This window comes from Neomonachus schauinslandi, chromosome 6 (assembly GCF_002201575.2).
Source record: "Neomonachus schauinslandi chromosome 6, ASM220157v2, whole genome shotgun sequence".
NCBI classification, from domain to species: Eukaryota; Metazoa; Chordata; class Mammalia; order Carnivora; family Phocidae; genus Neomonachus; species Neomonachus schauinslandi.
Genome location: NC_058408.1, coordinates 145,037,072 through 145,051,998, shown reverse-complemented (window position 1 = coordinate 145,051,998; position 14,927 = coordinate 145,037,072). Strand labels below are relative to the sequence as shown.

The 14,927-nt window shown below is 54.6% G+C and overlaps 1 protein-coding gene across 7 annotated transcripts in view; it reads right to left on the bottom strand.

The window, feature by feature from the left end:
- Positions 1-14,927, bottom strand: part of LOC110592778 (transforming acidic coiled-coil-containing protein 2) — a 162,569-nt gene that overhangs the window by 72,923 nt on the left and 74,719 nt on the right. For 3 of the 7 annotated variants that reach the window (XM_044916175.1, XM_044916173.1, XM_044916174.1), the window contains exon 1: positions 634-701. The exons of the other annotated variants lie outside the window; for them this stretch is intronic. In XM_044916175.1, coding sequence (XP_044772110.1) covers positions 634-701 — 68 coding nt within the window. Of the gene's footprint in view, positions 1-633; positions 702-14,927 lie in introns of those variants that run through there. 7 annotated transcript variants of the gene reach the window in all.

Sequence of the window (14,927 nt, the reverse complement as noted above, 5' to 3'; positions counted from 1 at the left end):
TCAAGCCCTGCTTCGAACGGTGGACCAATGACAAGACTTCAGCTGGCTTCACTGATAATAGCAAGCAGCCCTGTCCTCGACAGTGTTCACCGGAGTGATTGTGGATGCTTAGGCTAAGGGGACTGAATGTCTACCAGCCATGATCCACGCCACCTGCCCGGCCACGGGACTGACTGCCCCTAAACTGGTCTGTCTCCATGGGCCCCAAGCTGCCACACTCAAGGGTTCTTCCCAAGAGGCCCTTGTTGATGCCCGGCTGTTCTGTTGCAGGAAATACCACTGTGCTGGGGGTGCAGAGTTAAGATGCTCATGGCAGGAGCCCCGGAACATGCACTGGGCTGCTGAACAACTGAAATCGAATGCCAGACGGTCATTTCTGCCTCCCCCGCTTCGGGGCGGGCGGGCGGGGGGCCGTATCCTGGGGCTGCCAGATGCTCATTCCAGAGGGAGCACCTCATGCTAGAAGGAGCAGCCACAAGGCAAAGCCGCGCAAGGCTGCCGAGAATGCTGGGCCAGCCAGGGCTCCGGGCTGCCGCGGCATCAGGAGAGGCGACACTAACAAAGCCCAGGCAGCCTCACCTCCTCCCGGGGAGGAGAGGGGAGGGTTCCGGGCTGGCCCGACGGAGCACTTACATTGCCTCGGAAGCCTCCAGGTTCGGGTCGCTGGCTGGGACTGGCTGCAGGGACTGCGACCCTCCCATCCTCGCTGCGCCCTGGCGAGCAGACTAGCCGCGAGCGGGGCCAGCGTCCGGGTGCGATTCCTCCAGCGGGGAGCCGGGGCGGACCGGCCAGCGGCCGGGGCTGCTGCACTGCAGATGGGAGCAGCTGCTGGCATCCGTGGCGGCGGCGGCGGGGAGCTGCGCCTGAGGGCCCGAGCCGGAGCCCGGGGAGCGAGCGCCGCGGAAGTGTGTGCGCGCGCGCGAGTGCGGCCGGCGCGCGCCTAACAGTGTGCGTGAGCGAGTGCGGCCGGCGCGCGCGGCTCTGCCCGGGGCGCGCAAGTGTGAGCGTGAGCGCCGGTGTGGTCCAAGCCGAGCTGCTCCTAAACACCTCCGGCAGCCCGGCTTCTGTGTGTGACACGGTGATGTCATCACCGCCGAGCAGCCCCGACGCCTGCATCCTCACAAAGCTCCATCGCAGGCTCCGGAAACAGGGCCGGGGGAGGGAGGACGAAGACCCTCCCTCGGCACCCGCGCCTCCTCCCCCAGCCTCGCCCCGACCGCCCACATGGTGTGGCTTTGAAATGCAAATGCACGGCGGGCTGGGGGTGGGGGGCAAGGAGGGAGGGGCGTGGTGGTCTCGGCAGGACTGACCACCAAGAGAAGTGGGGGTAATCTCACCCCGATTGGCTCATCCCTCCAGGAGGAAGGGAATGGACTTTCCCACACATGGGGGTGGGGTGGGTGTGTGTGTGTGTGTGTGTGCAGGTAAACAGGCTGCAGTGGGAAATGGACGAGATGTGTATGTGTGCGGTTTCCCACTGCCTGCTTCTGCCTCCTTGGGGGGGGGGGGGGCGGGGAGGGCAGGCCTGGAGCAGACGGATGAGGCTTGTGCACCAGGGAGATTCCAGGGTCTGGCTCCCGGCTCACAGCGAGCCCAGGCCCAGCCTCCAATTTGCTCACAACAATGGGGAAGGGGGGCAAGGTGGAGAGAAAGCAGCACAGGGCCTGCTAAGGGGTGGGCAACTCTACCTTTGGCCACCAGAATAATTCTCCACAGAGAAGCCCTGAGCAAGTGCTCATCCTAACCAGAGGCCAAGCAAGCTGATGTGCTGGTGCCAGGCCCCTAAAGCCACCAGCTGTCCAAGGAAAAGGCAGCTTGCTGTGACCTGCAACCGAATGGCCCATCTCTGTGATTCTAAACACACCCCATCAGGGTGCCCCCAGCACCCACCCCCATGCCCTGGCTAGGACAACAATGTCCACTTAGCCAGGTCCCCCACCTGACTCCAGCTACCTTAGAAAGGTTCAAGGCTGGGGGTCCTGGGCATTCTCACCAAAAGCTACTAGAACCTCACAGGTTCAGAGGTTCGGGGCACACCTGGGAGCCTGACCATCTGCCCCACAGCTCTACTTTCGGTGTCACTGCATTCTGAGCTCCAAACAGGCCGGCAACTGAATTAAAGTGAGCCCCTGAGAGTAAGCTGAAAATCCTTCTACACTTGCCCCACATGTCTTCACCCCACGGCACAGTGAGCTTAAAATGCATCTAACCTATGGCCAAAAGAAAAATAAAATGAAAACAGAACTGCTCAAAGCATTTTAAAATTTCCTCCAATGCCCTGAACGTTTTCTGAAACTGTGGCAAGGATGTTTGGACAGGACCTCTTGAGGTTGTGGCTCATAATGTCAGGATGGTTCTAGACTTCATGGTGGCCTGCCTTTCCTCTGTGCCTGTTTAAGATTAGTGTCAAACCAAAAGCCAGAAAATCAAAACTGTTTCCCAGGACACAACAACATGAAATTTCCAGGAAACACTGAGAAGGTTTACTTTTGCATTTCCATGAAGATGGCTAATGACTGTGTCCATCTTGCAAGGAGGGTCACTGTCGGGGTGGCCTGAGGAGGCTTGCTCTGGGGAGCACCTCCTGGGCAGCCGTCACTCACTGTCAGGGAAGGATGTCATCTGGGGGCGAGGATCCTGCCGTGTGTTCTGTGTTCGCCTCCAGTGCCCTGAGGCTTGGTTTCCCGTTAGACAGCAGATCTCTTGGGCCCTGGGGACAGTTGGGAGTCTCAGCAACCTTATCATGTGGAGCTGAAAATTCCATAAGCCCTAACCTAGGCTTAGTTTTTTTGAGGAAAGCGACCCCCTCCCTGGGCACGGAGAGCATGGCCTTGAGCCAAACTTAGTACTACACCAGTGAAGAACCACAATCAGAACCCATCTGCTTTTTTGTTCCTGACACATGAAAGCACAGAACAGCCCAAGTGTCCTCACCCTCCGCAGGTAGGGGTTTGCTGCAAAAACAGGAGAGGGCTTTGAAATGAGACTGGAATTCAAATCCGGACTTCTCCCTCATTTGTGGGGTGGCCTGGAGCCAACCACTTAACCACCCTGAGCCTCTGCTTCCCCGGCTGGCAAAAGAGAGAAAGCATCTACTTTGCAGGGTATTGGGAAATTAAATCAAATAATATATATGTATACATAAGGTCCCAGGAGCGGGACTCTAACTGGTGCTGAGCAGTGCTAATTTTCTTTCCTTCTTTATGAGAAGCATTTCCCCCTAAGAGCCATAAAGGAAATAAGGAAGCAGTAAAATGAGGTGCTTTTATTTCGAGTCCCCACTACTCTCATGTCATGACGCACTGACACTTCACAGGCTGCCACCAACTCAGTGATGCCAGATACACCCCAAGAACCAGGGGAGAGACAAGTGCAGTGTGGGGACCGGTGATGCCACACAAATCCAGACATGACGCGTTTGCGTCGTGACTTCACAGAAGAGCTTCTCACACCCTCATTGACGACCTCTTGATGCTCAGTTTACACATAACTGAAACAAATTTGGTCATCTAGTAATTCAGCCGACAGAAAATGTAAAACGAAAAAAGGGGGTGGGAGGAGGGAGAGTATTCCGGAAGGACAAGGGCTTGCTGTGGGCTTCGGGTGTGCCCCGAGTTCCTGCGCTCGCTCTCCTCTCTCCTCCTCTCTCTCTCCCTCCTTCTCCCTCTTTGCCAGCTGAGGACACAGCAAGAAAGCTGCCTTCTGCAAACCAGGAACACGACTCTGGCTGAGGACCCCGTCACGCCATCACCCTTGCAGCCTCCAGAAGTGTGAGCGGTATGTGTTTCTGTCTGCGCCACCCAGACCATGCTGTTTTTGCCAGAGCAGCCCAAGCCAACCAACACAAGCTGCTTAAGATACATTGACAGAACCCAAGAAGAACAGCTAAGAAAAAGCGAAAAGATAGACAAACTGCTCAAAACAGCAGTCTGGGGCCATTGGACCCCACATCGATGCTCTGTGGACCCAGCCCTGGGTTATGGTCATCCATAACCCAAGACCTGCTCATGACACAGACACCACCCCCTCCCCCGCCACTCCTGCCTGTCCACTGCCTCCCCCTCCTCCTTGCCTCACCCCGTCCCACCCCGGATCATTCCACAAAGTTTAAATCATGGGTTTGTACAGTGAGAAAGCACAGATTCCATCCGGAATTACTAAAATGCAAGCAGTTAGTGCTCCAGCCACTTGCTCCCTCAGGTACGCACACCCGCACTGAGCACCCACTCAGGCCATTACCTAGGGCTGAGGCTACAGATGCCATGCCCATTGCTCCCCTCTGCTGACTCCGGACCTTTCTTCCAGGAGGGACTGCCTTCACGCAGCCCAGCCGGTCCTTCCTTCCTTACCACCTCTTTATTCCCAGCCTGTTCTCCAGACTTTACCCTGGCAGAGCATTTCCCCTCCAGAGCAAACCAGTGATCCCTGGAGCTTCTAACCATGGCTGCAATGAGATCCTGAACTCAAACAGCCCCTCTTGGGGCCTTTGAACCATCGCACACATACTCTGGGACCCTGATGGCAGGCTAAGCCCACTTAGGCAACAGACTCCCCTACCAACCCCAGACACCCTAGAAACCTGGATAAATCAAGGGATGCACCCATCATTTCTAAAACTATTAGCAATTCAACATATATCATTCACTTGCCATGTACCTGGCCTATAAATGTTGAATAAGATGAGCCTATCCTCAAGTTACTGACACATACCAGAAAGATAAGCAAACCTGCCAACGCTCTGTAATTGAGAGATAAACTCTGTGGCAGAGACTCTTAAATCCCGGTGAGGTGCAAGGGCCTGAGCCATAGTCCAGGAGGGCGAGCCATTTGAAGCACCTCTGATACCCCAAGAAAAACAAACTTGAGCGGCTCTATCTTTGCCCGCAGAGGAGTCTCTAGTTGCCATAGCACCCACACTCCCCAAACAGCACTGATAGACCCCTGCCCTGCTAATTAGCCCAAGCACACACGCTAAAGAAAAGTAGGTCAGATCCCAGAAAAAAACCATCTGGAGAGCACAAAGAATGAGAATGTAAACACAGATGGAGAATGGCCCAGGTCCTGTTTCTTCCAGTCGCTGGCCTTCGCCACCATCCACTACCCCGTGGTGGGAGCTGCAGGGAGGCGGCATGGAGACACGTGCGCCTTCTCTTTAGGGAGCCCAACTTTAGCCAGGCTCCTGCTCTGACAGGACCATCACTGCCTGCTGGCAACTTGCCCCTCCACTGGGGACCCTCAGCGTCCACCCCATGCCCCAAGACTCTGTTGCTCACTGCCCTCCCCTTCAGGTTCCAGCTGGTGGAAGCTCTTCCATCTCAGGCCTCCCGTGTGGCCCACGTTCTACATCCACATGTGAACATGAGCCTGAGACCAGCAGGACCGGCCACTGAACGGGACTGGGGGGCGGGAGGGTGGGCAGGAATGGCATGCTGCTGGCACTTTCCCCACCAGGATTTACAAATCTGGGATCCTCTTCCCTGGGCTTTGGAGACACAGCTTTTATGTCACACAACCTTGCTCGAAAGCTGACCACGGCCTTCGAGAAGAAGTCCTAATTCTGTATCCTGGCCTTGATCCTGTGACTCGCTCCACCCTGTCCTTGAGGGGGGCCAGGGTCCTCCCTGTGACCTCACTGCCACGGAGGCGCCTCTCCCCACCGTCCCCAGCTCTCTCAATGCCTCCTGGGTATCAGCCCTAGCTCCCAGCCAGCGCCTGGGAGGGTCAGTCCCGACCAGCGCTCAGACTTCTCTCGACTACTCACAGGTCAGAGCCTTGGCACTTGCTCATCCCTTTATCCATGTGTCTGCACCTGCACTCCACTCCCCAGCCCTGCAGCGTGCCCCACGCACAGCCAGGGCTTCATAAACACATGCAGGTGACACCTCAAAGGGCGTGGGGAGAGGTCCTGGCAAAAGTCTTCAATCATCTGATGAACAGAGAAAGAGGAGAAGATTGATGGGTTTTCATTTCCAGGGCCACGGGTATCTACTTATCTTCTAGACTCTAACATTCAACCTCACATGCTCACCCTTAGGAGCCTGAGTGGTTTTCCTGGGCTGAAGCACAAGCTCATGTAAAACACCATCTCTTCCAGAAAGTTCTTTCCCTTTCTTCTTGGAAAGGGCTGATCTACTCTGTTTTCCTTGCCACCGTCACCATGTCTACACATGACACCTTCTAGATTTCCTTCCAAGCAAAGACAGCTCCAAAGACTACCCTTTATGGGGTAAATCCTTTCAATTCTGTCATGATCGAGAATGGAGATTGAGGGTTTTACTGTCACACCCAGAAAGGCACCCCAAAATGTACTAGAAAAGAAATCGGTAAAGAGAGATGAGACTCACTTTTATTTCAAAATTACAAACGCAGGTTACAATGTTAATCTTCGATGCCCACAGAAGGCAGGCAGGCAGGCAGGCAGGCAGGCTGGTGCGGAAAACGCCAGGTCTACACAAAACTTAAGTTAGTGCCGAGAAGTCTCATAGAAGACGAAATAAGAGCCTTGAAATCCTTCTGTCTTTACCAAATTCATTCAACTCCTTTGAGATGGAAATGGTAGAACTCCTGAGATCATTTTTTAGAAAATATACCTACCTATATTTAGAAAAGATTTAAGCTTGCAATTCAAGAGAGCACAAAAGAAATTGGGCTACAAAAGGTGTATAAAAACCAGAGGGGGTAAGGTTATTCCAGAAGTACTTATCGAAGCCTTTGTTGGAATAAGCTGTAAGTCTGGCCCTGAGTTTCCCAACAGCCACAGCAAAGAGGGAAACAATCGCAGTCAGTTACATAATTCATAAAACCCAGCAGGTTTAAAAGAAAAAAAGGCCACTCCACGATGAGCAGGTGTCTTGTGACTGACGTTCTCAACATACTCTCTCCCGTGGGTCCTCAGCCAAGAGACCGTGCCTACAGTGGAACATGCCTTCAACAACAGCCTTCCACCCATATAACATTCACTGCCATGGGGCTGCCTCTGCGAGCAATCGGTATTGCCTCAGCTCCCTCCAGCAATCAGTAACATCAGAAAGCAAAGAAGTTCCTAGAGGATAGATTTCGAGTTGCCCCATCCCGCGGACAGCGTCTCCAAGCATCCACGGTACCACAGCAACAAGGTTATAGAAGAGGAAGTGAAGGTCAGCCTGAGGGGGCTGTTCAGCAATGAAGCAACCACTTACAGACTCGGTCCTCCCCTCAAATAGGGAAGGAAGCCCCTCCTGGCTTCAAAAGTCACTGCCAATTGTCTCTCGATGACTGTCGGGGCACATACAGAATGCCACCGACAGCAGAGGAAGCTAACACCTGGCAGGAGACACGGGACACCTGAAGTCAGTGAATCGGATCGTGACACCCGAAGCCGTGACAGGTGGTCATCTGTGAGCCACTGAAGAGGAGAGCTCGGGAGCATGAAGAAGAAGGTGGCTTCGAAAAGGGAATGTCAAGATCAAGGAGCTGAGAAAAGCCCTTTGGAAAACTGTTGAGGCCCCTGTGGATTTATGGTGAAGGGACTCAAATGTGAGGTGAGGAATACACAACCCTGAAAATTAGGCAGAAAAATCGGGCCAGACTTCTTTGTTCGTTCTAAATATTAGCATATGGTTATCATGAAAGCCTACATCTTGTTAAATATAAAACTCACTGTTTTCATAATTCTTCATTTCTTTTTTCAAGGTAAAGTCGCAGCTAAACCCTTTCTGTGCTATTACCATAAAACTCTGACTTATTAAGCGGATTCACTTTTAAGTGGCCTTTCTCAGGTAATAATTGTCTTTTTCCAGACCTGTTCCTCTAACGACTTCTATAAACTAGGTTTAAGGTCATAGGCAAAAACTGGGTGGCCCAAGGTGGACGGCGGCCAAATAAAACTGACCTCCAGGGCGCCTGGGTGGCTCAGTTGGTTAAGCGACTGCCTTCGGCTCAGGTCATGATCCTGGAGTCCCGGGATCGAGTCCCGCATCAGGCTCCCTGCTCAGCAGGGGGTCTGCTTCTCCCTCTGCCCTCTTCCCTCTCGTGCTCTCTGTCTCTCATTCTCTCTCTCTCAAATAAATAATAAAATCTTTAAATAAAAAAAAAACCTGACCTCCAACGTTTAAGCTCATATTTAGAGATAAAATCAAGTTTCCCTCAAACCTGGGAAGAGAGAAACAGGTGACACACCTGCACCAGACGCCCCTCTTTCAGACCAAGAACATAACCAGTGTTATCCCCCTTTCTTCCCGGGGAAGTATTTCCAAGAACAGAAAATTCCATAAGCACTTCCCGTGCCTCTTAAGAGAGCTTAAATACTGTACTTAGTTCAAACGCTGATGTGTTAATCCATTGAGTTCCTCTAGGGCTTAAGCTGATGGGTTTTAGAGGTTACTTGGTACCAGGAAAAAGAGATCTTTTAAGAAAAACATTCAGGTGTAAACAGAATGGGATCTCCCAGCTGCCAAAATCAGCAGCGGAGCTGGTTTCTGAAGCCAGACTGGAGAAACGGGTTGAGAACTTCAGGTCCCACCTTCTGGTTCCTCCCTGCAGGTCCAAAGAGGCCCTGGGGGGTGGAAATGCTTCCAAGATGAAAACACAAGCACATTCAGCAGCTCCAAGGGTCTTGCTCCTTCCCTCACTGTAAACAGAGAGGGGGTCCTCCTGAAGTCCCGGCCGAGCAGCGGCCCCCTCATGAGGCAGGCCACGGGTCGGCTGGTCTGGGGGGCATCACTTTCCACACCTCAATAGCAGGGACACAGAGCCTGACGTGGGGCCGCCCTAATTGGGAGCAGCGCACTGAAAGCCAGGAGCTGAGGACCAGAACTGCTGACTCAAGGCTCCAGGACAGAACAGAAATCCAGAACGGCTGGGCCACAAATAGCATCCATGAGCACCTACTGACAGCATAATTAGCATAACGTCTGAGGAGAGAGTGAACGAGTGTGTGTGCGTGTGTGCGTGTTGTGGGTACACCCACATGCATGTGCACAGATGTGCATGCGTGCATATGTGCACAGCCGTGTGTGTGTTCACGCATGCATTACCAAGCCCTAAAATATTTCCCTTTTCATAACCATCCCAGCGGGCCCGTCTGTGCAACTCCCCCTGCACCCTGTCTAGTCGTCGCTGGATGCAATTAGCCTGTAACTGTGTCTGAAGATAAGGGATTACTTTTCCTAAATACTCAAGATTTTTAGGAATTGATTTGTCCATGTGAAGACAATCTTGCCGTGACAACAGACTGACCCAATTCCCCCCCTCATCCCGCTGACTTTAAGGAAACGTGGGAGAGGCACCACCAGGTTTCCTAGCAGCTTTCAGAGGCTGATTACTTATTCAATTTTGACGCAGAATAAATGCATGGTACATTTACATGGTTTTGCATCTCGTTAAGTTATGAATCCAGAAAATGATGAAGGGGTCCTGCTTTGTGATGGCCCAGCCTGGGAACGTGCCTCCGATCCCCAACGTGGGGGGCGGGGCCCTCCTCCTTTGTTTCTGGGAGGTCAGCATCTCTCTCCAGAAGGGCCTGCCCTGACCCCTTCATCCTAGGGTAGCATCCCCCCAGCATCCCCAGCATCCAGTGTCTCCTTAAGAAACAAGTCTGAGCAAGGTGGGCTCCTGGAGGGCTCAGACCATGCCCCCCATCTGCCCCATGAAATGCCAATGCTTACCCCAGAGCCGGGCACATGGGAGCCTCTTGACCACTATGTGGACATAGGGCTGGATGGACATCCTGGGGGGGGTGGGCAGGACAGACCTGTAATTAGGGACACACAGGAGAGGGGCCAAAACTGAAATTCTTTCCTACTGAGGCCAGAGCGTAAGGAGAATCACTGAAGCAAGCCTAGGTCTTCCCACCGCCATCACATGCAAGGCCCAGAACCGTGCCCTCCAGCTTCCCTGACAAGTCTTGCTTTCTGTGTGTGGGATTTGGGGGCGGGGGGCAGGGAACGCTGGGTGCCCAGGAATGAGGTTTGAATTAAACTCTCTTCCTCATTCACCTAATTCAGAAAGATTAATGGATAATAGGGGAAACTGCTCATTTACCTGAATCCTTAAATTGACCCAAAGAAGTTACCAAGCCCCTCTGGCCCTCAGGGTCCTCATTTGTGCAATAAAAATAAATAGGACCTTCCCACCAGCATGGATATTGCGAGGTTTAAATGAAATAACAGATGAGAGGTTCTTCGTACAGCTGAGCCAGGCATCCAGCAAGTGCTCAATACACGTCAGCTATGAATGAAATAACAGATGAGAGGTTCTTCGTACAGCCGAGCCAGGCATCCAGCAAGTGCTCAATACGCGTCAGCTATGCCCGCTGCTGTAGCTGTGTCATGGAGAAGCAAGAAGTCACTCTGTCCTGGGGAGAACTCAGTGTCCCTGCCCCGCCGACTCTCACAGCAGCCCCAAGACACCAAGTCCAGAGCTCCTCATTCAGCTGGCAGAGTCTGCCGACACACCCAACCCCAATGTTTCCCACCATGGTGTTGCTCTAGGAGCTTGTGACCTCGGGCAAGTTCCTGACCTCACTGGGCCTTGGTTTGCCCATCTTTAAAATGGGGCCAATAAAAATGGGAAGGGAGGGGAACCGCATTATCTAAACTTGAGAAAGGCCACAGGACCTTTGATGCTCAATGAGATGGATTTTTAAAGTCAGGAGCAGGGGTACTTATTGGGGGCACAAAGTGGGCAAGTCATCCCCAAAGAGCCAGCCGTCCTTTGCCTTTTAGCCAGGAGTTAAAGGGCTGGGACTGCACACTGGGTGGAACCCCATGGGGGATTACACCCCTCCCCTCCTGAGCCCCAGCTCTGGGCAGCACAGGGAAGAAAGGCTGGTGCCGAGCCTGGGGTCCTGCGTGACTTGTCCTGGGAGCCCCCCCACCTCAGAATCATTGCCCAGCCCGGGAATCCCGGCCCCTGCAGAGTCCCCTCAGGAGAGTGCGGCCCCCGTGTGTGGGAGTCACTGCTGTCTCCCCAGCACCAGCTTCAGAGGCCTACACAGACATTCACAAGTGAAGGAAGGAATGCAAGCCACGAAGACAGATTCAGATCCTCTCCCTCCCCACAGCCCCCGCCCACGTTCAGGCTACCATCACCTCCCACCTGAACCACCGTGACAACCTCCAGTGGCCCTGTAACCTCCAGCCTCCCCTCGCCACCCACCCTCCCCTTGGCCATCAGAGATTTTCCCCACAACTCAACTGGGTCCTGACTCTCCCCTGCTTTAAAAGGAGAGACAATCCTCCTTGCATGTTGTGGGTCCCAGCAGACTCCCGGGACCCTGGCTGCAGGCCCCTCCAGATCTCACCACCACCTGCCCCACTTGCTACTCTCTGCCGCTAACCTCACCACTATGCCCCGGACCACCTGTGTCCCCCCCCCCCACGACCCTCCGCCCCAGTGGGTCCAGGCCTGTCCTGACCTGTTGCCTAAATCTGCTGGGCCTCTCCCCCTCCCACCAAGCCGTGGCACCTGTGTTCCCCCCTCGGCAGGACCTCTACCTTCTTCACTCTCAGCAAACACCCACTCGCTGGAAAACTCAGTGAAAACACAGGCTCCCCTCGGAGCCTCCCCAGCTTCCCCAGGCAGAGTAGGTGCTCTCTTCTGGCTCTTCTGTTCTCAACTCTGTGGGAGACTTCACACGCTGTATTATTGCTGTGTCAGTCTCCATCTCCTTTCCCCCAGCACACCCAGCACCGCTGGATGTCGGCGGAGAGCGGACACTGATGAAATGCCTCCTGTTTGTCAAGCCCTGAGCGACATTCTTCATACACCTCGTTTACTCCTCACAATTACCTCCAGGATGTGGGTACGACTAGCCTCATTTTAAAGATTTTGGTAAACTAAGGCTCAGAGAGGTCAAGCAACTTGTCTAAGGTCACACAGCTCTTAAGTGGGCCAGAGGCAAGTCTCTCCAACTTGATGCCCCTCCCCCTGCACCACCGCACACGTGGGATATGGCACAGAATCAACCCAGGACTCGTACGCTGAGCGGGTGGATGGATGGATGGATGGATGGATGAACGAACGGACAGACGGATAGATGGAAACAAAGCAGAAGTCCGCACTACATGATCTGCTTAGACTCAGAGAACCTGTCACCTTCCTGAGGCTGCCGCATCAGGCCTGTGACTTCATCTCATGAGCCTGAGTATAAGAGAAACTAACTTGCCAAAAAGGCAGCAGAACCCTAGGCGGGGAGGGGCCTTGAGGCAGGCCTGTTCTGGTGAGAAGCCCTGCTCCCACCCTCCCTCCCTGGGGCCCTGTCTTGGTGTGCAGGTCTATTTCTCCACCTCCCCTTGGGCAGCCTATGACCAGGCCTGCAGCTGGCAACCCCTCTCTCTTCCTACCTCCAGCCGGGACCGGGGGCTCCAAGGCATACACTTGGCTTGGAAGCAAAGCAGCCTCCTAAAGTGCAAAAATCTAAAATTATCACATGGCAGCCAACATAATATGGGGCCAAGGGCATTACCAGGAATGGAGTGGGAGCTCCCAGACCTTGCACTGCCCTGAAACCTTCCACGCACCGGAAGCTGAGCTCGGCACCTCCAGCCACACCCTCACTGGCTCCTCACAGCTCCCCTGTACCGTCTGCTCCCCATGTCAGGTCAGACTCCCAGGCTGCTCGAGGGGTCCTGGGACTCCGATCCAGCAGGGGTCACAAAACTGAAGCTCTGTAGTTTCTCCAAGCTGTGCTCCAGAGAAGCCCCAGCTTCCTTCCCAGAAGAGGGAAAAGGAAGGACATGGCTTGGGGCCTGGGTCCCACCTCCCCACACCTGCTCTGCCCAGACTGAGGAGGCCACCTTCTACTGACTCCACTGGTGAAGTAACGGCCTCCCACCACCGTGCCCCTCTGCTGAAGCCAGCGAGGTGGGGCTTCCAGATGCGCCTGCCCAGCTGCCCAAACACCGGCTCCCATTCCCGAGACCGACCGGCAGCCAGAAGCCCCAGGTCGGGTGGCCCATGCCTGTCCCACCAGGAGGGTGACACTCTATAGCATATCCGGGTCCAGTCTGGCCTGTAAGAGGTGGTCTTTCAGGCAGGAGAATGTGTGTAATGACACGTGGCTTATGTGAATAAGGAACGAGCCGGATTAGACACGAGTCCACTCAGCACAGTACCTTGCTGCCAGAGAGCATCAGCATCTAAAACAGAGAGGAGGGTCCTGACCCCACCAACAAAATTAACCACTGAGCTGGCTGCTGGCAGATGCACCTGAGTGCAAGGATGTGCAGTGCTTTTCAAGGGGGGGTCACGTCTCTAACCTGGGGGGAAGAGGGGACCAGCCAGGGCGGGGCTGGGGAGCCATGTGCTGCCTCCTCTGCCAGGAAAATCTCTCAAGTCGGGGACAAGTTCACAGAGAGAGATGGGAGCAATTTAGGGCTGTCCGAGGCGGGCAGGGGCCAGGGGACATCTCCCCAGAAGCCCCGGTGAGCCAAGGCCACCTGCCTGCCCCCACCCCAGGCGGCGGTCCGGGGCGGCCTTTCTCAGGGGTGCTACGCCCTGGGCCTCCTGCATCAGCATGGAACCACATCCTCCTCGCAAGAAGCTGCTTCTTCCATCTTGCATCTTCCAGGTCCACCCAGGCAGCCCTTGGCCAGGCCTCCAAGTTACCCATTCCTTCGGGACAGCGGTCCCCAGCAGACCGACTGGCAGGTCAGCTCTGGACAGGGACGTTGTTTGCTCAGGTTCACACCCACCTGGCCCATGTGCCAACATACCAGGCTCTTTGCCACAAGCCTCCAGAAGGTCCAAAAATGCATGGTCAGCGGTGGCAGCCTTGGCATGAGGGAGGGCTTTGGACCTGCATCACTGGAAAATTCTTGATCGTGACTGGCTTCAGCCTCTTGGAGCTCAATGCATCGCTGCATGATGCTCTCAAGACCACTTCGTAGGCCAGGGGGTCTGCTGAGTGTGCAGGCTGCAGAAGGGCAGGGCTGGAGGCAAAGAGAAGGCCAGAAGCCTGGCCACCGCAGCGGACAGTGTCCCTCCCAGGACAAGCTCTGGCTTTAGGCAGGGTTGGACATGAAGTTCTCTCTCCACCCCATGGCCTCTCTCAAAGTCACATCTGTTCTCCCAAAGGCTTGTATCCTAATGATTACCAGCGGGTATGGGGGGATGGGGGCGGGGGCCGTGAAAACTCCGGGAGAAAAGCCATTTGCGCTGGAAATGTGGGGTTGTGTCATCATTCCCAGAGCAGTCGTCAGAGGCAGGAGGAGGCAGCAGGAAGTCGCCCAGCATGCTTGCAAGGACAGAACATCTGTCAATTCCATAATAAGATGTGCCCGGGTCTCGCTGCTCCGCCACTCCCCTCCAAGCCCAAAGAGGGGAAGGCAAACCACAGAGGTCGGGGGAGCGGAGGGGGGGGACCGGGCCATGCCTGTTCATGGTGAAAACACACCGAAGGTGCACCAGCTCCAACAAGAGAAGCCCAGCCGGAAACGGGAACGGATACAGGATGTGCTCCAACCCGTGAGACCAGTAAGAACCTCAGACTCTGGCCCAGGCTCAAGCAACAACTTCCATTTCAGCAAAATGAAATTTTCACTGGTGAGTTTTTTAAAGTAATTTGAAAACCTCCAGGGACCCACCAGAGGGGAAAAGACAAGTTTTATTTGGATCCGTGGATCTAGGCCACGGCCCCGTGGCTAAAAGCAGCCAGAGAGCGAACTTGGCACCAGCCCGCAGGTGCAGTGGAGGGCGGACGTCAGCAGCAGAACCACAGCCACACCCGGTCCTGTCCTGGGCCACTGGGCCACCGGGCGGGACACGGAACCTCAGGACACAGAGGGGGGCGGGAGCCCTGGTCAGTCCTGAAACCAGTCCTGCCCTGCCAGGCAGCTGGAGAAAGCCTTTAAAAATGCAAATCTAATTGTATCTCTATCAGGCCTCGGGCCTTCTGGACCCTCTCAAAGTAAAGCCCTAGGAGCCAGCAGCCCAGTGGCCAAAGCTAA